Below are 23,755 nucleotides of genomic sequence, written 5' to 3'. Positions count from 1 at the left end.
AGTATAATTTCCAATGAGGCGGGCAATGATCGTGGTTTCATGAATTGTAGCCTTTTGACCTGATGTGTAGCACTCCCAAAGGCCAACCACTGGACCTGTTATATTACAAGGCCTCTTTTACTTATGGCCACTTTTTCTCCTGTGGAACGTGGCAGCTTATTTTTTCCATCCTAACTCTAGGACTATTGCTTAAAGAAATTCAAGTGGAGAACCACTTGGGAACTTTAAAGAATGGGCTATTGATCCTTCTGTTTCAGAAAATGTTAACATCATTACTATTTGTTTCTCTTACTTTTGCAGATCATTTTCTTTTACTGAGCCAGTGATTTGTGGACTAGTAGATCACTTAATCACTGATTTTTTTGGTGCTTCAGTTGTGGAAAGTGACAGTGATGCCTTCCTAATTGATTTTGTTATTCTTATAGAGGATAATAGAGGCCATGGATTGCCCTCACAATTTGGCTTTGCTTTTTCATTGCTTAACATGTCTCATATGAGATTTGTTTGTTTCTGAGTTAAAAATTGCAAATCTCCCAAACCAGTACTCCGGTCCACTAGATCAGTTTTTCTAAGAAATACTTAAATAAGCTCTAAATCTCCAGTTACAGTAAGTGGCATTGGCTAGTGATTTGATTTGAGAATTGAGACTATAGTCTGGATTTACTCTTTATGCATTAACACAGGTCAAATGGACAGGGATTGCATTTTAAGTCACTAATGGAAGGCTGAATGCTGTCTTAAACCAATCATATCAGTTTTACCCATGACTGATTGATCCCTAGGGGCAGAGCCCTGTAAGCATTTTTCTTACATGAATGGACGCTATAGAGCCTGGACTTTCATTCATAAAATGGAGACTGAAAGGAAACACACACACATGCACACACACACTCCGGAATGTCCATTTATACAGAGTTGAAGGGTGTAGTATTCCATCAGCTGCTGCTTTTGCCAGTTGACTGGAAGTAATGATTAATGCTCATTGGTCCTGCTTGCCTGTAACCCGACACTATTTATGGCCTTGCCGTGTTCCTAATGTATAGTGAATGAGAAGACAACATTCTCAAATCAGAAACATAAACAGGAACTGGTGGGTCTGAATTCCATTCAAATATGTCATTTCAGCCCCACAATGTTTGTCTAACTTGGATGTTACAGGCAGGAAAGGGGGGAGGGAGGAATAATCTGCTTGTGAGTTGTACTAGCTTGGAAAAAGGAAATTAGAAAGGGGGTGGAGTGTACTTTTCTAGTGTGGAATTCTTATTTTTTATTTTCTCAATAAAACAACCAGGACACTTAGGCCCAGAACTGCTTCTTTTGAGTGGGTGAAATGCATATACAACTGTTTTTGTAAATGGAGCTGAGATTTGAAATTAAATGAGACAATTTAAAGATTTATGTTTGGAAGTCGTGTGTGTGTGTGTTTATTTCAGACATATGGACAAAAGTTGGAAGAAAATAACAGTTTTTTAAAGTGTATATATATGTATGAGTATGTTTTTAAGTTTAGAATATTGTTAAAGAATTTTTTACACTTAAGACTTCTATACTTGAGTGAGTTAACTATTTGGTAGGTTTGAGGAAGAGGGAGGCATTTTACTTCATAAAGGTATTTTTCATCTAGGATGAAAATAACTTAAATGATTTCAAGGAATTTTGGTCAGATTAAATGGATGTTATTGTTCATCTCGTGTGTGAGTGTGTGCGCGTGTGTGCGGTTTCTGTTAAGTGGTTTCTAATACAATCTGGAAAATTTTACAAGGATAAGTAATTAAAAGATAAATATGATAAGAATAAAAAAAAACAAAGCAAAAAGAAGGTAAGTGTATGTTAATGGTATTTATGTAAATATTCTCCTTAGTGTAGAACAGTGTTCTTGAACTTTTCATTCTGTTACCTTTTTTTTCAAGTATTTGGGTTCCTGCAGTTCACTGCTTCATCTATGTGATCTGTTCTGATTTATTCTTAGCATTAAAAAGTAAAACCATCCCCTTTGTGTGACACTGGAAGCATTTTACTAAATCCTAGGCCTGGCAGCTATTTGTGTCACATTGAGCACATTTGTAACCTCTTTTGCTCTCAGTGTCCTCATGTAAAAAAGGGGCTAACAGATCCCATCTGAGTGTTTTAGTAGTGATCAAATATAATTATGTTTGCAAACTTACTGCACATACATGTAGTAGGGGTGTAAGCAATTACAAAGGATTTCCCTTGGTATGGTTTTATTTTGTCTAAACATTTTTTTATAACTGCTAGTCCTTTAATAAGATGCCATTATTATTTCCAATAATTAAAATATTCTATTTGGGGCTAGATGATAGAAATAAGAGAGATACTCTTATAAACAATCATATTGTGCAAGTGTCTAGCAAGATACTGTTATACTGAACTTATTACCAGTATTGCTCAAAGCAAATAGAGAAAAGCCCATCTGAATATTGTAGTGATCCAGAGGAGAGAGGAAAGTGAGAAGGCAGGGCAGTTTGTGGTGTGGGGTTTTGTTTGTTTGTTTGTTCGTTTGTTTTTAATTTATGTAGATTCCAGCAGAGAAGAAATTCAGGATGGAAGCTCCACCTTAAAACTTCTATCTCTTCAGAATGTTTTTCTTTTTTGTGGCCCATTTTGACCGCTAATGGCATCCTTTCTCCTTTTTTCTTTTAAGCCTCTGTTAATTGTCAGAACACAGTAGTATCTGTTAAATACTCAAAACTAAAGTCAAAGTGATGGGAGATGTAAGCGCAATGGTAACTTAATAAAACCATCACAGGCTTGTGAAAGTTGTAAAATTGTAAGCTGGTGGATCATGTGAGCTAATCCTGCTAGAAATCGGGCCGTTATTTGTGTGGGATACTGTCCAAAAATCCCCCAGATTCTTGTAAGAGAAATGTGCGATTTTGTAGGTAAAACTTCGATGCTGGTATTTAACACTGCATAGCCCTAAAGATGTTTTGTTTGTTTTGTTTGTTTTGTTTTGTTTTTAAGACAGAGTCTCAGTATGTCACCCTTGGTTGAGTGCTGTGGCATCACAGCTCACAACAACCTCAAACTCTTGGGCTTAAGCAATTCTCTTGGGATTACAGGTGCCCACCACAACGCCCAGTGATTTTTTGATTATAGTTGTCGTTGTTTAGTAGGCCGGGCCAGGTTTAAACCTGCCAGCCCCCATGTATGTGGCCAGCGCCCTAACCAGTGAGCTACAGGTGCTGAGCCAGCCCTAAAGTTTTAAATAGCTACTCAGTTAAGATAACAGCATTTATTTATTTTACTTTTTTTTCCTTTTTGTCTGTTCTTTTTAGATATTGTAAATGCGGTTGTAGGCATATGAAGTCTAACTAAGACTAACATAATTCTCTTCCTATACTTAAAGTCTATCAATGGCAGATTCAGTGTTTAAGCTATGCTGAAAGTAATATCTCTGCAGATTTTGCATGGTTTACATTCACAGTTTACTGAAAACTCTGAAGAGAAAGATCACATCTAAGTGGGATGAGGAAATACTGAATGCATCACTCCTCTCCTAAGATTTAAGCCATCTATGAGGTTCAGTAACTAAGACGTGATGTTCACACTGAGTTTTATGATTGACAACAAATAGGTTTGATAAAACTGGACTTTTTCCCATCACACCTGTTTTCTTTCTCATGTGAATTCAGACAAACTACTAACACTGGGCCTTACTTTAGGAGTTATTTACTTTTAGATTTATTCTGCAGTGGAGTGGGCATGTGGGTGTAAAAAATTTCTTCCCATCAGCATCCTTTTAAGGAAACTTTATAAATTATATTTTTTCTGATGACCTACACCCTATATATATATATATATGTGTGTGTGTGTGTGACAAGCAGAACAACAGACTAAAAGCATGTATGGGATACATTTACATTTAAATGCATCCTCAAAAAGCTCATTTATGCATTCTGGAAAATCTTTGAATTTTAAACATAAACTGTGAAATTAGCAGGAAATAAAAAGAAATAAACAAAAAACAATAAAGTACTAAATTTAAGAAATAAGACATTGGCAGGAAATGTCATAATGGTCATCTCACTTGAATGAGATTAGTGCCATTAGATCTTTATATTACTCAATATTCATTTACATAATGGATACACATACATGTTTTTGAAAAACTGAAACTCTCTGATATGAATTGAGGTACACACACATACACACACTGTCTTAGGAGTACTGGATAATTTCAGATGTTTGTTTACATACATGTTTTAGTTCTGGATAATTTACATGTCAAATTTTCCGTCATTATCAGTATACAGGATTATGGGGACTTGAACTGAGTCACATACTTACACAAGGAGTTAATGAGCGGATAATAAATCCGTCTTTGCATTGTATACATACATACAGGCAACACAAATTAAAATACAGCATCAAACTTATTCCTGTTCTGTTGGGATTTCTCTTTTCCTCTTAGACATTTCGATGTGTAACTTGTACACAGCTCATTGCCACAGGAATTTAACCAGAAGCCTCAAATGAAAGAGGTTTTATCCCCCCTTATTTAGATTTTACAGTATGAAATAAATCAAGATTTGCACATTATTTGATAGCAAAGCAATTTCAGCCGTCTCTGTAGAGATATCTCAGACAATCGAGGCTAATCTTTCCTCTCTGTTTTGGTCTCTCGTAGCTCCTGGAAATTTTAAGCAAACCATTCTGGACCACTGGGCAGCATATACATAGATCAGAATGCCTAGCAGCATTACATGCGCAAATTCCAAACTGTACTTAGTGGTCAAACCCTTGGTAAAGCTTCCCAAATCAGTATTATGCTTCTCAGCAGTCCTGGAAAATGCAAATCAAGACACAGAGGAAGCCACATTTTTTTTTTTAGGTTCTTGCCTATGTATCTTAATTTATAAGGAATTTTAGTAATATTATAGGTTAAGGTTAAGACTAATTCTATTAAATAAGCTAGGGTGTTAGTTTATTTTTCTTAACTTCCCCTACATTGACCAGTGCATTAAAATGACAACAGTGCTTTGCTCCTTTGACTTTTTGTAGCATATTAGATCAGCTTTCATCACCATAAACTCATCTGCAACAAATTATAGGCCGTTAAATTTCTGGAAGCTGACTTGGCCAGTCCTAATAGCATGTCATTGAGCTCTTTGATCCACAAGTTTTGAAATAAATAAAATTCTTTGTCATAAATTAGATTTACTTAATTACATTTTTAGATTGCATTTAAAACTTTTAAAGCCAAAGTCATCTAAGAGCTGACATCAGGGGGTAATATTCTAAAAACAAGCTCAAAAGAGGTACCCCTAAATGGTTAAAAATTCTGTTGGAGATTCTGGCTTAAACCTCACAGATCATAAATTTATAATGAATGTTAAATTGGTATATTTTAAATATCGTAGGTTAATGGATTTGTGAAAATATTTCAGGATAAGAACACTAATAAGCAACAAATCAGCCATCTCTTGTGATTTAAGAATAGCAAATTAAAATACTAATTTAACTTATTTAGATACCTAGTTATTTCTAGGTTTAAGTAGTGTGGTTCACTCAGTTTAAATACTCCTGAGGATCACTAAAAATAGATTCTAGTTTTACTAAGTACCACATTAATATATCCTTATAGTATGTATATATGTGTGAAATGTATAAGACTTACCCAGTGTGGTCCTCCTAGCAACCCTTTTAAGGGTATCATTGTTATTATTCCCAATTTACAAATGAAGTTGAAAAAGTTGTTAAATAAATAGCGAAATATCCTACTCTCATGAAATGTCAGACCTGAGATTCAGCATCAAGTCTATGAGATGGCAGTGTAAGTGTGTTGTCATTTTTACATTTTTTCATAGGCTAAACTATAACTTATCATTGTTGTTGAATTTTGTTATTTTTATTTATGAAAAACCAGAAGTAAATGCAAATGCAATGCCTCCGTTCACTGCTGCAAAACACTGGCCTTTGAAGTAGCCACTTAGCTAGCTTAGATCTTAGTTGAGCATTTAGCAAAAGTTAAAATGTAATGCCAAACTTCATTGGTTGGATTTTTTATTAGATAAGGTAGAAATGAAAGCAGCAGGCAATTTAATTAGCAGTAATTTTTCTGGGCAAGTCATTACTTTGATGAACTTCAGAGCAATGTTTATGGCTCCTAATTAACCATGTTAGTCATTTGATTGAATAATCACTTTGGAAATGTTTCTACAATTTGATTAGAGTCTGACCCACTCTGATAGTCATAAATTAACTGATATCACTTTAGAATAACATGACTTTAGTTACTTTATGGGAATAAACTCCTCTTAGCCATATTTTTTCAGGCGTCTCTGAACGGTATGAGGACAGCAATTTTAAGGATAGGCTGAATTTAAGCAAGGCTAGCCAAGTGTCTCAATTTTAAAAGCTAGACGTTAGTTTTATTTATTCAAGAGTGTAATGTAATAAATAGTATTAGGAATTGGCAAAAACACAATTATATTCTCATATACGTATTTTTTCCCCTAAATTGCCATTCTTTGCTTTTTTAAGAATTTATATGAGAAGTTGGGTATTTGGAAGTGTAATGGAGATGCTGGTGTTAGACTTATGTAAGTCATTAATTTATTATAAATTTTAAACCAGAATATTCTAAAATATCTTAGATTAATTGTGAATAATTTTAGAGAGTAAAGACAGACGTGAACATATCAGCCATTTCAGTAGATACATAGTCGTGAAATTATTCATCACATCTTACATTTGATGTCAATTTTCTAGTTTTCCAGGAGCATGTTAATTTTGTATGAAGTTTGAATGCTTTTAGGAGGTGTTCCTTCACATGTGAATGGTAGCTTTCTCAGAAATGTTTGCATTTCCTTTCTTCCTCCTTTTCTCCCCTCTGGGAGGAGAAGACTGCATTTAGTCACCCTCACATGTAATAGAATTTAGCCTGTATGTTTTCCTCTAGCTGCTTCCAGAGCCAGCCAGCTGTTTTTACAGCCGCAGTCCAGGTGTGCAGCAGTCAATAAAAGTATTTTGTGGCTGGGTGTCAACCTTGGTACAACAAAATGCTTCCCTCCATGCAGCTGCCGAGCTGATGGCAGAGTTGTTAACACTGTCCCGTCCAGGCCCAGATGCTCTGAGGGACCTTAGGCTTGGCAATAAATCAAAATAACATTAAAAATTAACTTCAAGTACTATTAGTTAAAAAGTTGGGCTAAAATGGATTGCTAACTACTGCATAGCCCTAAAGATCAACTACAATGCAACTGTTTTGTAAATGCAGGTATCAGTACACAAGGTTAACGCTGCCTTTTGTAAGATCAGAACTATATACCATTTACTTTATGGACAGAAGGCATGATGTGATAAAACTTTTGATAATAATCTTATACTGTTTTCAACTTGTAATCATTTGAAAGGTTCTAAATGTTACATTTTTTAAGTGTAATTGGTATTAAATGCTTTTGCTATATACATAGAATGCTATGGGATGTACAAATTTATTCCATGGATGTTCTGAAACATATTTGTAACTTGTGAAGCTGTTACTTCATCACATTCGTGTGGGGTTACTGTTTGATCCAGTTTTAGCAAAGCTGATTTGGGTAAAACTTTGAATTTACATCCTGGTCAAGAGAGAAACCATTCACTGGGATATAAACTACTTTTGTCCATTTCTCTTGTGTTTGCTGCCTAAAATGTTAATTTCCTGCTGATGCTCTCTTCAGGGCGACTCATGTCAGTGTTTGTAACTCTTCTTTCTCACCCTGTCCATTGATCAGAGTTTTAACACCAGACTCTTCTCTGACCAGTGTTTTCTTCTTTCAGAAGTGCCTAGCTGCCACTCCATTTACATGAGGCAAGAAGGCTTCCTGGCTCATCCCAGCAGAACAGAAGTTAAGTTCTCCAACATTGAAATTCTTTATAAATATCTTTTAGAATAATCAGACAACCCAGGTTTGCGGTCACTTGATAAATCATCATATTCTTTATAAAAAATCATTGATATTTCCTAAACCATTATTTTAAAACCATCTATTTGAAATAAAAGGAAGATTTTTTTAGATCAGGATATCTTGGTTGTTAACTTGAGTCACATGCATAGAACCAGCTGAAAAGCGGATTTCTATGTTTTTTTTTTTTGCCAACAACCGCATTGTTTTAAATCAGAAGTTATGCTTTATAGATGATAGTGCTCCTTCATACTGCTTTACTGAAACATTTTGCTTTTCAGACCTAACTAATAGTTTTGGAATAAAATGCAGTAGATTTAAAAGTTTTAACCTTTAAATTTTCTGGATTTTACATTTTGGGGCAAGTCATTATTAAGAGTGAAATTTTACATAAGAGACCTAGAGTTTTTCTTGTTGACATGATTGTGGTAACTGTGGTGAGAAGGCTATGCTCTAAGGGACTTTGACACCAGCAGAGTGACAGATAAAAATGATGTTTGTCTAGATCTGTTTAACAGATAAAAATGAGGTTTGTCTAGATGTACCCCCACTAACAGATTTCTGGATAGATGTGCATGGTTCTTGCCCTAAAACCTCTATGTCTCTTTGTAAGACTGACTTAGATACATCTGTTTAAGTTAGGTCTAATATTCATTATTTGGCGTACATGATATTAATAGAAATGTGAATGGCGGTATGAGATGGTAATTCCAAAATAGTTGAGACCAAAAGTTTTGCATAAAATCCAATATAATTGTTGCTGCTGTTAATAGGATGTGCCCACCATGGAGGCCAATACATTTGAGAAATTGTAACTAAACTATATGAAATTTCTTCCTGGTAATTAAAAATAACAATTAGGAGAAGGTCCACAGTCAAAGATATTTGGGATAGAAAATGATTGTGAAAAGCTGTGAATGTATTTTAAACTTTTCTATGGACTCAGTTAATGGTACAACAAAAAAAGGGGAAGTTTTGGTTTTTACTGTCTTGTTTATTGAAAACAAGAAAGGCAACCTACCTAAATACGGTAGAACCAACCTGCATAGTTGACCCGCCTCCTTACATTGCCCACTCCCTTAAGTTGACCTAATTTTCACACACGAGACACGCACCACATAGACGTAGCTGTACAGTAGGCGTGGTTCCTCATGTTGACCACTTCTGTATGTTCACCAGTTTGTTAGACTCCCTTGGATGATCAACTTACACAGGTTCTAATGCATATCTAGAAGGTAGTAAGAGGGTTAAAATGAATCTCTTTCAGAGCCTCAGTGTAATATTGCAAGGTAAATACTAGTATTTCATTTTGATTTCCCTCTCTTCGCATATCAAATAATGAAACTTCAACAAAACTGAAAAAGTAAATGATTCATTATAAACACTGGGGTTTTCAATGTTTTCATGAGCTCCAGGAGCTCTAACATGGGTTGGTAATAATAAATTAGTATATATCACTCTGTGTGAGAAACTAAGTTTCATGCGTCAAATCATTAAATCTCTCAAAGGGATTAAAACTGACAGCAGCTATCATCCCCATTTTATAGATGAGGAAACGAAGACACAGAGGTTAAATAAATATCGTGTGCAGGGTCAAAGAGCTGAAAAGTGGCAGCCGTTTTCTATCACATTTTTGTATGAATGGTTGTATTTTGAAGTGTTTGTGAACTTCATTTCTATCATGAATAAATGTATTTCATTCACCTCCTCCCCCCACAGGCTGTATGTTTGAAAAGGGTCCAAGGCAGTTTTATGATGACACCTGTGTTGTCCCAGAAAAGTTTGATGGTAGGTTTTTTCACTGTGCTTCATGTTGTGATTTTTGCAGAAAAGAATGGTTACCCTTGTCGCTTCTGAAAACAGTTGACTTCCCCACTTAAAGATTTCTATGCACCTCCTTCATCATTCACTCATTCTAGCTAAACCCAACACATTACAAATTTTCTCTTTCCTCCCCCCCATCAGGAACCTTTTTTCTTTTGTCTTGTGAGAGAGTTCATTTTGGATGTAGGCAAAGAGCATCGCTCTTGCTGAGCTTTGTGCAGGATGAGAGGGGGCTTTCCCCTGCCCCGCCGAGCACTCGCAGCTGGTTACTGGAGAGTTATTGAAAGCTGATGCTGTAATTAACAAAGCCGTGCAGAACGCGCGCTACTGCGGATGCCTGATGACTAATGCAGCCTTCTTTCTTTGATTGTTCCTGAAAAGATGCATTATGGTACACAGGAACAACATAACTGTCCATTTAGTTAGTGATTGTTAGTCCCTCTTTTTTTTTTCCTGAGATGTACATTGCTAATGTAGCATTACTTTGTAATTACTTAAAAGGAAGTTAGGAAAAGCATTATCTTTTAAATATCACTCAACATGACAATGAAAAGTTTCCAGATTTTAGAAAAGGGTGGAAAGGGTGTCAAATTTGAGAGAAGTTCTTTTTTCTTTTTCTTCTTCTTCTTTTTTTTTTTGGACAAAGGTGGCAGAAGTGGGCATCTCCTAGGAAGCTTGGGTAAAAAGTGAACAGTTAATTGATTTAGTGGTTCTTCAGCCTGGTCTTCATATTTCCTGCTTTGATTGTTTAACAGGAAATGAGCAGGGGCCCTCTGATTAGCTGATTGCACAAACTTTGGGGATCACTGCTGTAATGACTTGGGAGCTCTCAGAAGTTATTAATTGTCATTATTTAAACAGCAAAGTACATGCTCAGATTGCTTTTCAATCTCTAATTAGTTGCTTGAAGACTATGCTGTGTGCTTAAGCTTTTTCCTATTCTTACTCTTCTCAGAAGGGATGGAAAGTCTTAGGAAGTGAAGTCTTCCTCCCGCTCTCTTTAAATCCTGAATTCATTCAGGGTCACAGGGGCAAAACCCCAATAGGGGTCACAATTTGAGTTGTATTCTATAATAGATGCTAGTTTTAAGCTGGGTTTCTGAGGTATGACCGTACTATTCGGCACCATTAGCGGAGCATTACAATACTTAAAACACAGCTTTTTCTCTTGAGACAAAATAAAAAGCCTCTACTTCCTTAATGACCTTCATTATTTCTTTCATATTTGGTGAGCTGTGTATTTTCAGAAATCCTGAAAATTAGTAAGGCCATGTCAAGAAAAAAAATCTCAAAAAAAGTCTCAAAATTATGGACAGAATTATGATGTCGTCTGCTCGGTCCCAGTCATACTAATATTTAGGAGATAATCTGCCTTGATTATTTATTCCCTTTGGCTTTTAAATACTCTTCAATTTTATACTAAAATTGGAAGATAGTATCTGTCTTATATTTTGTAAGTAATGGAAAGCAAGAAGAAAGAAAATTAGTGGATTTTTGTTCATAGTACATGAGCACTGCAATCAGTCACATTTATAAGCAGAAGCAATATAGAGACTGTAAAATGTATGTGTTTCATGCTATCTGCGTAATTGCTCAGTTATACCCATAAAAAAATTTGTGAATCTCAAAAGGAAAAACTGACATAAATAAAACTGTCATTGAAATCGATATGGATATATACTTACATAGTTAAGACCAAAACAGCATGATTTTTAGCAGCTATTGACTGAGCGATTTTTTATTTTGGTTTAGGTTTTTAAAGTGTTGCTCTTTTGGTAATTATTTTTTATTAAATCATAAACACATAGATCATGTATACATTAATGCATTTATGGGGTACAATGTACTGATTTCATATAGAATTAGGAACACTTACATCACACTGGTTAATATATACCTTGCCTCTTTTACTTAATTATCGTGTTAAGACATTTATACTCCTAAGAGGGATATTTCAGAGGAAAGTTTATGATTTAGTCTCTCTTTACAGAGAAAGCTTGTGATGTTGTCTCTTTCATAATTCACACTTAATGTGCCTAGATCAGCTTAAATATGTTGTCTGAATTGTTTCTTTTATGGAGAGGAGTGATTTATGTATTAACAATGATATACCTGTCGGACCCTGGATTCTATCCCCAATGTGACCACATTATTTTTAAGATGGCTGACTGGAGACAGAAGTAAATAATCAGAAGTCAGAAAAATTGAGCGTGTATATATATATGTTTTGGGGTTTTTTTTTTTTTGTAAAGTCAAGATTACTGGCTAGACTTATACCAGAAGCATTGCAAAACTAACAACTAAGTTACTATAATCTATTTAACAGATTTTATACTATATATGAAAATCAAATGCATACAACACAGATCATTCTTGTTCAAAACTATACATTTATAGAAAGCTCGAATGTATATATTTTTAAATTGGACTTTTAGAAAAAAAGAATTGCAAGCTAAATTCAAGTGAGCAAAATATAAATAAGAGCTAAAGAAAAACGAGAGTATTTTCATTTGTAGAGAAAACTGGGTAGGAGGGCAATCCCCTTTGCCCCGAATTACCCACAGGATTTTCTAATTTATATATAACTCAGAGTTTAAGATACTATTACATTTGCTCTGAAATATTTGCATTAAAATTTTAGTAGCTTGTCATTTGCAGGTCAGTGAGGTGTTTGCAAATATAATTTGTACAAATAAATTGCCCAGAACCTAAAATTGATTACTCCCCTCCACTGTTGCCTGGAGCAGTGAGTTATAGCATTAACAATAACAGCAAAGAAGTGTGACTGATACTATGGTTTTTAAAGAAATCCATTTTTAAAAAAGATAGGTATACGAAAGTTTTATAAATAAATGACATCTGTGTGTCATTTATGTTGACACGATTTATTCTGCACCTGTGTTCATTTATATTGACCCAAATGTGTTACATATCACTGCCTGTTATACAGATTGCTGGTCCATATTCAGCCATTAACTATTTCAAAATCCCTGTTTAATGGTAGCATTATATTCCATAGAAATTCATCAAGTGGTTGTGTTTTAACCATATTAGTGCTTGTTTTTATAAATTTTATTTAATTAACGTAATTTGCCTACTAAAAGACACTTTGAAACTTTTTAATTTAGGGGACATCAAACAGGAACCAGGAATGTATCGGGAAGGACCCACATACCAGCGGCGGGGATCGCTTCAGCTCTGGCAGTTTTTGGTAGCTCTTCTGGATGATCCTTCAAATTCTCATTTCATTGCCTGGACTGGTCGAGGCATGGAATTTAAATTGATTGAGCCTGAAGAGGTTAGTTTAGTAGATTTTAGTTAGAAAAATCAGATTCATTATAATGCAGAGAAACTGATATATTCAATTAATGTGCCAAAAATGTATTTTTTTTTAATTTTAGAACTTTAGCAAAACTTTCTGAATTAGAACGTGTGCAGAGAGAAAGCATATCTACATTTAAAATCGCCAATGTATTGCATATTCCCTCCAGTTGAATACAATCCTACAGATTTGATTTTGAAGAGTATCAATCACAGCTTCATCAACATGAGACTTAATTCAAGAAGGCCTGCTTGAGAAGTTTCCAAAGGGGTATCTAAGTTAGAGAAGGAGGCAGGAGTGTTCATAGTCCTTAGGGAAGAGGAGGAGTGTCCTCTACCATTCAGCTAGTTTTGGAGATGGAGGAATTATTCTTTCAAATTAACAATCATTATTTGGACAATCTAGATTTTGTCAACAGGACTTGAGAGACACATTTATGGACCAAAGTCATGTGCAAGAGAATAGTGTGTGTGTGTGTGTGTGTGTGTGTAGGGAGAAACATCTATGGGGGATGAAGGCCTGCAAGGGCTGCCCTGGAAAATTCTAAGTCCTTAAGTGTCTCTTCTGAGAAACAAGCCTGATGAGATCATGGCTTCCCTTTGATTGTCAGTGACACATGTTTCAAGTCAGCTGGACTGTGCACACTCCATTGGTAAGTTGAGAAGAAGTTTGAAATGTTGCCATAGTTTGGAAGAAATCACCAAAATGAAAGGACTTAGATATCTATAAATACTATAGGGATAAATGGAACACAACTTGAACCAACTGTTCAGCTATCATGTCCATCCCATTCCCCTCATACAAATGGAGTCTTTCCATAAAGAATATCTCAGTTCAGTTTCATTCTTCCCAGGACTAGCTTTAGGGTGAAGGCTAATAATTTAACTATATAGCATGACTCATCAGTAGCATTCTGGACCTCTCTAACTTATCAGTAGCGTTTTGGACCTCCAATAAAGTTGACTATTACATGAATTTTTTTTCTTCAAATTAAAATTGAATAGAGTTTACATCAGCCAAGACAGCTATGGGAGATTTTGAGCTAACATACCTGATAATGCTATAGGATCTAATCCTCAGTAATATGGAAAGAGTCAGTAAGGCTGAGAAAATTTTGAACCCAAAGTGATGATTTTCATATACATTGGGCATTCACAATGTAGACAACTGGGCCCATCCATCTTATATCTTCTGTCTTTGTTAAACCATGTATTCAATCATAATCAGAAAATATGCCCTGATCTGATATTCAGAAAGTGGTGTTACATCATGTAACATTTAAGAGATGATCTGACTCTGGAATGCATACAATTATAAAATAAGAGGAGCTGGTTAACTTAAATCGACTTCAGTTTATATCAATATCTGAGTAGCACTAGCAGTTTAGTTTTGTGGTATCTCCCTTGTCCTGCTCCACATGCACAAATAGGGCTCAATATCTGAATTTGAAAATACCCATTATCTAGGATGACGTTTGGGTATTTGAATTTTGTCATGTGTTTACAGCTTAATTTAACTGTCAAAGAAATTTAGTTTTTCTGTAGATGCACTTAATGATGTCAGTGAAAGAACCACAAACATGTGGAAGCACTAACAAACTGAGACTAGAAAAACTTAACCAAGTAGTGTGAAAGCCTTTAATGTGATGGGAACGTGTGCTCTTCACTTCCTGGAAGATGTTAATAATCCCTGCAAGAGTTGGTTTGTGCTAGAGTGAGGACATCCAACAGGGATTTGTATCAGTTAAACAGTTATTTCTCTCCACCTGTGAATAAAATAAACTGAGCAGAAACAGAATTTTTATTTTTGCCATATATTTCTTAAGATAGGGAACATTACTGAATTATGTCAGTAATTCTTGAACCACTCAGAAGATTAAAAATTCTATGCAAGCCATTAAGTTCTTGATAGAACAGCTGTTGACTTTTATGATGATCAAGTTTGAGTAAGTAGATTTGACCAGATGACCATTAAGCTTCATCAAATTCTGAATTTCTATGACTTTTACATGCAGGGAAGAAATACAGTTATATCTGTTGTATACAACAAACTGACATTCAGACAACTATTCTGTAACAGACTCATAAAATAAAAAAGGACTGGGTAATTCAGAGTCAGTAGACCATTTCCAAATAATAACTAACTCAATGGGAATTGTGCAATAAGGACTGAATGTCTCCTAAGGCTTTTGTTCAAAATGAAACCTCCCATTTCTGATTACTGCATTGCTCACTGTTGCAATTATTTCCACCAGGCAATGACTGTGGTGTCTTGTTTAAATTTCTTCTTTGGAAAAGGTTCACGAAATTTGTTTGGCCTTTGTGGCCACAGTCATTCTCTTCCGTCTACTGCCAGGCAGCTCCTTGGCTGTCTGTGTCACACAACTCATGAAAGATGTTTCTCAAGCCATCTTGTTGAAATTACTTGTGGGTTCCATTTCTGTATGGTTCGTTTTGATGTTTAAAATAAGATTTGAATGGGACTCCAGACCTGTACTGATTATCTGCTCAGTATATTTGGATAATTTTAGCAAACACATAATCTTTAAAATCTCTCTTTTTGAGATATTTGATATCAGAGACGTTGTTTTTCCACTCATCGTGAATGGGGAGTTGTTCCAGGAAATAATTGTTAACCAAGTGAGGCATCTATAGGTCTCAGTGTAAGTCTTTTAAGCTGGAAGACTTACCAGTTAAGTGTGATAGCTAGGCTCCGAGTATGGTTTCCCAGGTTGCTGTTACCAGATTCAAGCATGGATTTTAAACATAAGTTGAATAATGTTTGAAGTATTGGAACATTCTAGTTATGCCATTTGACAATAATGGTGAATGCCATAATGCCGTCGTCTTTTTATTTCCTCACTAATACCCTAAGGTTTCACTTGAGTCACTGGAAGCATTCCCACCATCTCTCCCATTCCATATTGAAAATTATGCCTTGACTTTGAGTGGTGCTAAGTATAGTGATGATTGCTGGGTCATAGGTGAAGGCTGAGTAGATTTTCTTAGTTGGTGGGTGATCTACCTGGCCTGGGAACTATTAATGTTACCCGTCAATTTGAAACTTGAATTTGGTCTTTATGTCCTAGGTATATTGCTATGTTCGATTTCCCTCAACATATTAGGAATATGACACCAAAACAACTCTAAGAATATATTTCATTGTTTTAAACTATCTACTAATACCCATGATACTGAGAATTAACTGGCATCATAAGAGTCAAACTGTGTTTATGGTATTAAAAAAATCATATTTCTCTCCCCTACAGGCCTCCACATTAATTTCTTAAAGTTTGTTGCGAATATTTTATTTTCTAGGTGCATCCTGGTGTGTTTCTAGAAAAGAATCATTTATAAATGAATAAGTGTTGAGAAATTCTTGTTTAATTTAAGGAGATATTAATAATTTATTTTCATACCCCCTCAGGTTTCCATTCTGTTCAACTACCATGTCCATTAAAGATTCACTCATGTCCATTGTCATGTTTTTGAAAGACATTTTATTTAGAAAATGGTTCTTTTTCTTATTGCCACTCACCCCTTATTTCATTATTGTTCAGAACATTTACATTAAAATAAAGTTTATCTCTGGACAAATAAGATGTACTACCTGCCACCGTGATTGTGTGCTTGGATATATAATCTTGTCCCAGTTATATCACATCCTTCTAGTTTTAAAAAAGCAGACTGATGTATGTGACCAAAGTACGTTTTTTATTTTCTTTCAGAAAAAACAAATTGATAATAGAGAAATTAGCAAGGATTTGTGTTTTCAAAAGAAAAATAAACAATCCTGGAGACAGATTATGGCTAATAAAGTGAAGAGAAACAAAACAATCTGTGTGAGAAGCATTGTATTTTGGTAGCTGTGAGATAGCAACAACTTGGAATTTCATGGCAAGAGAGGGAACACACTAACCCTATTGGATAATACTCTCTTGGGGTTGCCTCCATTTGTATGGCAGCTGCAATTTCTGCTCAGACTAATAAAAAGTGGAAATTAATGAGTAAGTGACTTTAGCTGGAGTACCAAAAATAGGCTACACTATTCTGTATCATGGGTCAAAAACCTTCCTGAGGTAGTGATGAGGTGGGGATATCCAGTAGACCCTCCGTAGTTAACCACCTCCACCTTCCTACATTGACCACCTCTTTAACTTGACCTAATTTTCATAAACCAGACAGGCACCACATGTATGTGTCAGTAGAGGAGGCCTAGTTCCTTAATCTTGACCAGTATATTGACCAGTTTGTTACAGCACCCTGGGTTGTCAACTTGCAGAGGTTCTCCTGGATATACTGCAGACATCGAAGAAGGAGGTTTTCCAAAAATTTTTATTGAAGAACTCTGCCTTAATCAGATAACACTGCTCCTTCAAAGCCACATAATAAAAAGCTCTAAGAATTTTTTACTAAACAACAAAGTAGACATTCTGCTTTAGAAATTTTTGTTTGTGGACTCATATGTAGTGACCTTTTCTACTTCCTTCTTATTTTTAGCAGCCAATTTCAGTTCTCTAAATGCATGTTTAATTCTCCAATGAATATTGGCTACGGTTTTATTCTGATGCTGCTTCGGGCAATAAAAATTATTAATGGTTTAGTTTATTAATTTGTATGCCATGTCCTCTGCCTCACATGGTGCCACTTGTTCACCCATTTATATATTATTGAAACAGGGTATCGTTTTTCTTTGATTTGTCACAACCTCAACAAAGCACCTTTACAAAGGGATGACACAACTGTTCTCAATGGATTGTTTTTGGTCTAAAAATGAAGAATTTAAAAACAGCTTATCACAGAATGGAAAACTTGCCTCATTTTGGTGAACTGCAGCCTGTTCATTCCTGTTGTAAACACATTCCCTTATTTCCATTTAATTTTCTATTCAAAACAATAGTGACAAAGAATTCTATTGTGATGTTTCATAATGATCACTGCATGCCTGGTTTAAAAAGCAAACCAGGACCCGGGAAATTCAGATGACAATAGTATTTGATACTTTACTTATATCTTTGATTTGGGCATGCTTTGATGGTTTTGGAAGTAGTTAACTAATTAATTAATTTTTATGAAATATTCTGGTGAATTTATACTTAACATTACAATGTAACTCTCTTTCGGTGGCAGGTGGCCCGGCGTTGGGGCATTCAGAAAAACAGGCCAGCTATGAACTATGATAAACTCAGCCGTTCTCTCCGCTATTACTATGAGAAGGGAATTATGCAAAAGGTGAGCAGCTAATACAGCATTAAAATTCATTGAAATGTTGCACATTAATCAGCACGTCATACTTTAAAAGCCACATATCATTGCTTTGCTGAAGCAAGGTTTTCACTCATTTTAACAAACGCTTAGCTCTTGCTTTTGGTATTATAGGACTTTCTATTTATAAATTCATGGACATTGTAGATAAATGTGTAATACTCTATGCAAAATAATCGGCTTTCTGGAAGTTTCTACTATACTGTGCGTGGTTTAAAAAATGGTGGTTTCAGTATTAATATTGCATCTATATATCTCTAAAAGATGTTATTCTGCTGCATTCTCCACAGTTATATAATTTTGAAGTGCTTTTGTTTATAGAGCCTAATGAAAATAAAGAAGCCTAGACTAGCTTAATTCTTACTTTTTTTTCTTTTGCAGTTTTTGGCCAGGGCTGGGTTTGAACCCGCCACCTTCGGCATGTGGGGCCGGCGCCTTACTCCTTTGAGCCACAGGCACCGCCCCTTACTTTTTTTTCTTGGTCTCATCCTCAAAACATTTAGACATTTCTTGTTCTCATTTGTATAAACTTTTTTTTTTTTTTGCCTGAATTCTTGCCTTGTTATATCATCTGACAGTTTAACATCCTAAACCACTTATTAAAAAAGAATATTTTTGTAATTTGGTTGGTAAAACTAAGTTCAACATATTTTGTGTCAAATGAACTTCCTGTAATACTTGAAAGTGACTTTTTCTGGGAAAAAGTAGAAATCAAACTAGTGAATCACACTTATAAAATATAAAATTTTGGAGAAAAGAATGAATAGATGAATAAGTACAGATAAAACATTTGGACCTTTGTGTTTGGTGTACTCCTCAGTCTTGAAAGTATTTTCAAATCTAATTGCCTTGACTGCTAACCAAGTTTATGATTTATCCACTAGGATATTACCATTTTATTATATATCCTTTGTTTATTCTCAGATTTGTAAACATAGTCACATGCAATAGCCTGTGGTTTATTTTTATGTCGCCATAGATGTACCCAGAAAAGACTAATTGCTGCATGAGACTTAATTGAACAGGGGAAAATGGTGATGTTGAGTTTCCTAGAACCTAGGCAATCCGTGCGCTAGATGCTGCGACCTCAGAGGCTCGAACTTCCAAAATCCTTACAAGATAAGGCTGAATTAGATTTCCCGTTGCTTGCGGTTTTCTGAATCTTGCTTTCAAAATATGTCACTATTCCTACATGCTCCTCCTGTCTTTTCCACCTCAACACTGGGGTCATATTCAGTGCTTGCATTTCTCTCACCCAACATGGCCATTTATAGCCAAGTCCTCATTTTCACCACCACCTTCTTTATGGAGGTGCACATCAGCGGGGCTGTCCCAGGAGGTGCTTGGCCATTTCCCTGGGCAGTGTCGCACGGTGTAAAAGACAGTGCTGTCACGATTAAGGTTTGAACTTACTTCTCACAGGATCACCTTCTTGAACAGATTCTTCTCCTACTAAATGGAAATATTCTTATTTCGTCAAAGTTGCTATTATTAGTATTAAATGAAATATAATGTACTTGAGATATTCGGCATTGTAAACGTCTCCAATAAATGGTAGCTCTAAATGCATCTCACATCCTGAAGGCAGCGGAAGCCGAGGCGTATTTGGCTCGTGTATCTTGCCCTGAAGTCTCTCATTTAAGTTACCATTGGTAGAGAACTAAAACTTTTTGTAAGATAATTAATAGCACCTCAACTTTTAGACACAGTGGCTGACAGGGTATCTCCAAGATGTCACACTAGGTGTTAAATAATCGAGTGTCCACCACTTCCTCATTCCCACTTATCCTCTCATCCCATCTCCCGTTTACGTATCCTCTTATTTTAATAGATGAATACGGCAAAATGCTATCAAACAGTGCCATAGATACTGAACTATAGATGAACATGTTGACCGTCACATTTCCCCTATTAGACCATAACTGCCAAAGGGAACTGTTTACAACTCATTTGTCAGCTAATGGAGGAAAATGAAATGCTATGCGTGACACATGTTTTGCAGTGTCACCGTATAATGTGTAAGAAAGGGCAGGTCATTTCATAGTCAAATGTGCAAAAATTAAGACCGGAAGGCCCTTGTAACTAGTACAACAGTCAAGGCCCCTTACAAGTTTTCTCTTTCTCTTCTTCACATTCTATTTGCTGTTCCCTGACACCCCCATGATCTCCCAGTGCACCACTCACATTCTTCTTTTTTTGTATTTCTTTATTTTTATTTTTATAATATTTTATATATTTATTATATATTTATTTTCTTATTTTTATACTTCTTTATTTTTATTATTTTAGAGAGGAGGGTCTCATTATATTGCCTGGGATGGCTTGAACTCCTGGGCTCCAACAATCCTCTTGCCTCAGCCTACAGAGGGACTACCGAGTACTCCACTGTACTGGGCTCCTCACGTTCTTTCTAGAGTGCCCTGTCCATTAGATTGGCATTAGAGAAAGAATGTTTTACCATTCTGATGGTTAAATAAATTCTAGTATGGTCGTTCAAGAGGTAAATGATGCCGTTCTTTTATGTATTTCAAAAACTACAATATAAAATGTTATATTTCAATATGAAGAGGAATATGACCACATTTGTTCATGGATTTAGAACTATTCATAGTCTTGTGTGGGTATATAAAAGAATTATATTAAAAGGCTAGAGAATAAAATAAAAATAAGTGTTTAAAAAGAAAACATGTTAATAAAAAAAATGAGTGTTTAAAAATAAAACATGTTAAAAAATGAAAAACTGGTAATTATAGGCAGTAGTTAGGAAAGAAATAGGAAACAGTGGTGTAATGCATGTTATACCTTATAGAAAAAGCACGTGTATACTTCCATTTCAGAATTGAGAAATGCCTAGAAAAATGTATACCAGTATTTTAACAGTGGTTATATTCTGAATGATATAATTATAGGCTGCTATTTCTTTTTACTTAATATGTAATTTCTAACTTAAGATCCAATTTCCCTGTATATAACTTCTGAAATTTCAAAAGTCAAAACAAAATTCATTCAGCCACTGAAAGCAAGCTCAAAAGCTACCTCCTTGTTTACGCTGGATTCATCTCCCCTGCAAAATTCCTGTTTCTGGTATCTCAGAGTTGCTATTTACACAAACTTAATGGATAGCATTTTTCACATTATAATTGTATTTCTGACAATGGAAGACCTCATTTCCATGGTTGGTTATCAGCCTTGATTCTAAGCTCTGCAGCATTTAACATAGTGCAATAACTATAATATTCACCCTAAAAGTGTTTATTCAAAAGGAAAATAGAAGGAAGAAGTAAATAAAGGCGGAGTCCTTAAGAGATTTCATAATCTCAACGCGTGCTATACAATTTAATTCTTTTATCACATCATTTTTAATTATAGCCAGTAGCAACAGGTTGGACAAAAAAGGTTCTGTACCTAACAAACCTTCAGTAGCTCCAAACAAAATAGAGCAGGTTAGGCCACTAATTTTTGCTTTCTCTCTCAAAATATCTCCAACAGAGAAGAAATAATGGAAAGCTGGGATTTATTGCCTCAGCTTTGTTTCTCATCTTGCCTCTTTTTATATTTATGGCAATTTCCCTGTTTCACCTTTAACAACTTAATTTTCATCATTTAAAGAACTAAAGTAGATAAACGAAGGCCAGGTTTCTTTCTCTGTTGGCTGTGTACTAATGCTAGAGGCTTACCATATCAACCTCACAACAGGCTCACCGAGGAGCCATTTCTGTCTCCATTTCACCAAAAAAAAAAAGGGGGGGGGAGCAGGGAGGGGAAGGTTAGGGGTAGTTTCAGAAATACATCTAAATTCATACAAACTACTTGATATTTTCAAAGTTGGGAATATTCAGATTATTTGAATTCTCTGAAGTGATTTCTCTTCCTTAAACTGAGGACAAAAAAAAAAAAAAAATTGTTATAAATTTGAGTCCAAAGCAATGCTCTTTGGTCATCATTCCTTTTCTCCTAACTTGTATCAGTGGGTGCCAAAAAAAAAGGGGTGTATACTTAAGAAAGTAAAAAACCGTATTAAGATTGTAATATTCAATCTATACTGATAACAAAAGATGAACTCAGGTCGCGCTGAGCTGAGCACCTCCTGGAATTGCAGAAGCCAGTGGTGACTTGAGTATCACAAATTGAATAGTTTTTCCCTTTCTTTAAATGTGTATGCATTTTTTGGCACCCTTTATAAACCAGGGACTGTTCTCCCATGTCACAAATCAAATAGCAGCACCTTTTTGATATAAGTGAATAGGAGGTGCTGAGTAATTTTCCGCTTTGTAGAATTCCTGATTCCACAGGCACAAACAATTCCTGTCAAAGCTAACACCAGAGACCGCAGTATTTTTGTCCCCCCACCACCCCCTTGCTCCTGTTTTTTGAGCATCTCTGCATCGTGTATTAACAGAAGGCATATTTGTCTCACTCAATCGCCCGTAATTTTCTAGAGAAACATTACTCTTCAGAATTTAAGTTTGGGGTATGTCATTCCCTACAAATTACCCGACTTTTCTTTTGTTCCAGGAGTTGTCACATTTCTCTTTCTCATTTCCGCCCAATGCACCTGTGTGTTTTAAATTCCTTTACTTTTTTACACTTCTTACTTCGATTTGACACTTTACACCCATCCTTAACTCCTGTCTAATGTATCATGTCTTCATTTTTAAAAGTGGCGGACCCAGGATGATTTCCTCTTGAACCATCTTTCATTTAAATAAGGCTATGTGTCTTTTTAAGGTGAGAATACACAGTGCCAAAAAAAAAAAGAATAGTTTACTCTGTGAATCACTGAATTACTAGTCTGATCTTGGAACAAAGCACATTTTTCTTTGAAGGTTTGTATGTCTAGTTTCTCTACCATTTCAGAAATGTAATTTTAAGAGGGAGACCCTACACCTTAAAGGTATGGGTTTTTACAAGTATAACTATTACTTTTCAAACAGAAAAAAATTTCAATGTGAAATGCCTACATTAAATCATTTAATTTTTTTCAGAATAACAATGTGAGCTTATCTTTATATTAAAACAAACAAACTTCTGAACTTTGTGTCTGGAATGAATGAATGATTACTCAAGGCCAATATTATGCATTTCCCTTCTTTGAACTACAGCTTATTTTAAAATGTTCAGATGTTCAGACTTTACTTTTCTTTCTTTCTTTTTTTTTTTTTTTTTAGAGACAGAGTCTCACTTTATTGCCCTCTGTAGAATGCTGTGACATAACACAGCTCACAGCAACCTCCAACTCCTGGGCTTAGGAGATTCTCTTGCCTCAGCCTCCCAAGTAGCTGGGACTACAGGCCCCTGCCACAATGCCCAGCTATTTTTTTGTTGCAGTTTGGCCAGGGCTATTTTATCGCCCTTGGTAGAGTACTGTGGCATCACAGCTCACAGCAGCCCCCCAACTCCTGGGCTTAGGAGATTCTCTTGCCTCAGCCTCCAGA

The 23,755-nt window shown here is 35.5% G+C and overlaps 1 protein-coding gene across 6 annotated transcripts in view; it reads left to right on the top strand.

Annotated features, from left to right (window-relative positions):
- Positions 1-23,755, top strand: part of ETV1 (ETS variant 1) — an 89,768-nt gene that overhangs the window by 63,826 nt on the left and 2,187 nt on the right. For 5 of the 6 annotated variants that reach the window (XM_012812336.2, XM_012812331.2, XM_012812346.1 and 2 more), the window contains 5 exons: positions 7,786-7,853; position 9,156; positions 9,630-9,698; positions 12,863-13,032; positions 18,186-18,287. In XM_012812336.2, the coding sequence (XP_012667790.1) occupies positions 7,786-7,853; position 9,156; positions 9,630-9,698; positions 12,863-13,032; positions 18,186-18,287 (410 nt within the window). The remainder of the gene's footprint in view (positions 1-7,785; positions 7,854-9,155; positions 9,157-9,629; positions 9,699-12,862; positions 13,033-18,185; positions 18,288-23,755) is intronic. The other variant, XM_003782716.2, reaches the window with a different exon arrangement.

Source organism: Otolemur garnettii, unplaced genomic scaffold (genome assembly GCF_000181295.1).
Source record: "Otolemur garnettii isolate 467f Iridium unplaced genomic scaffold, OtoGar3 scaffold00005, whole genome shotgun sequence".
NCBI classification, from domain to species: Eukaryota; Metazoa; Chordata; class Mammalia; order Primates; family Galagidae; genus Otolemur; species Otolemur garnettii.
The sequence above is the reverse complement of the archived record's forward strand: the minus strand, read 5'-3'. Positions and strand labels throughout refer to the sequence as shown.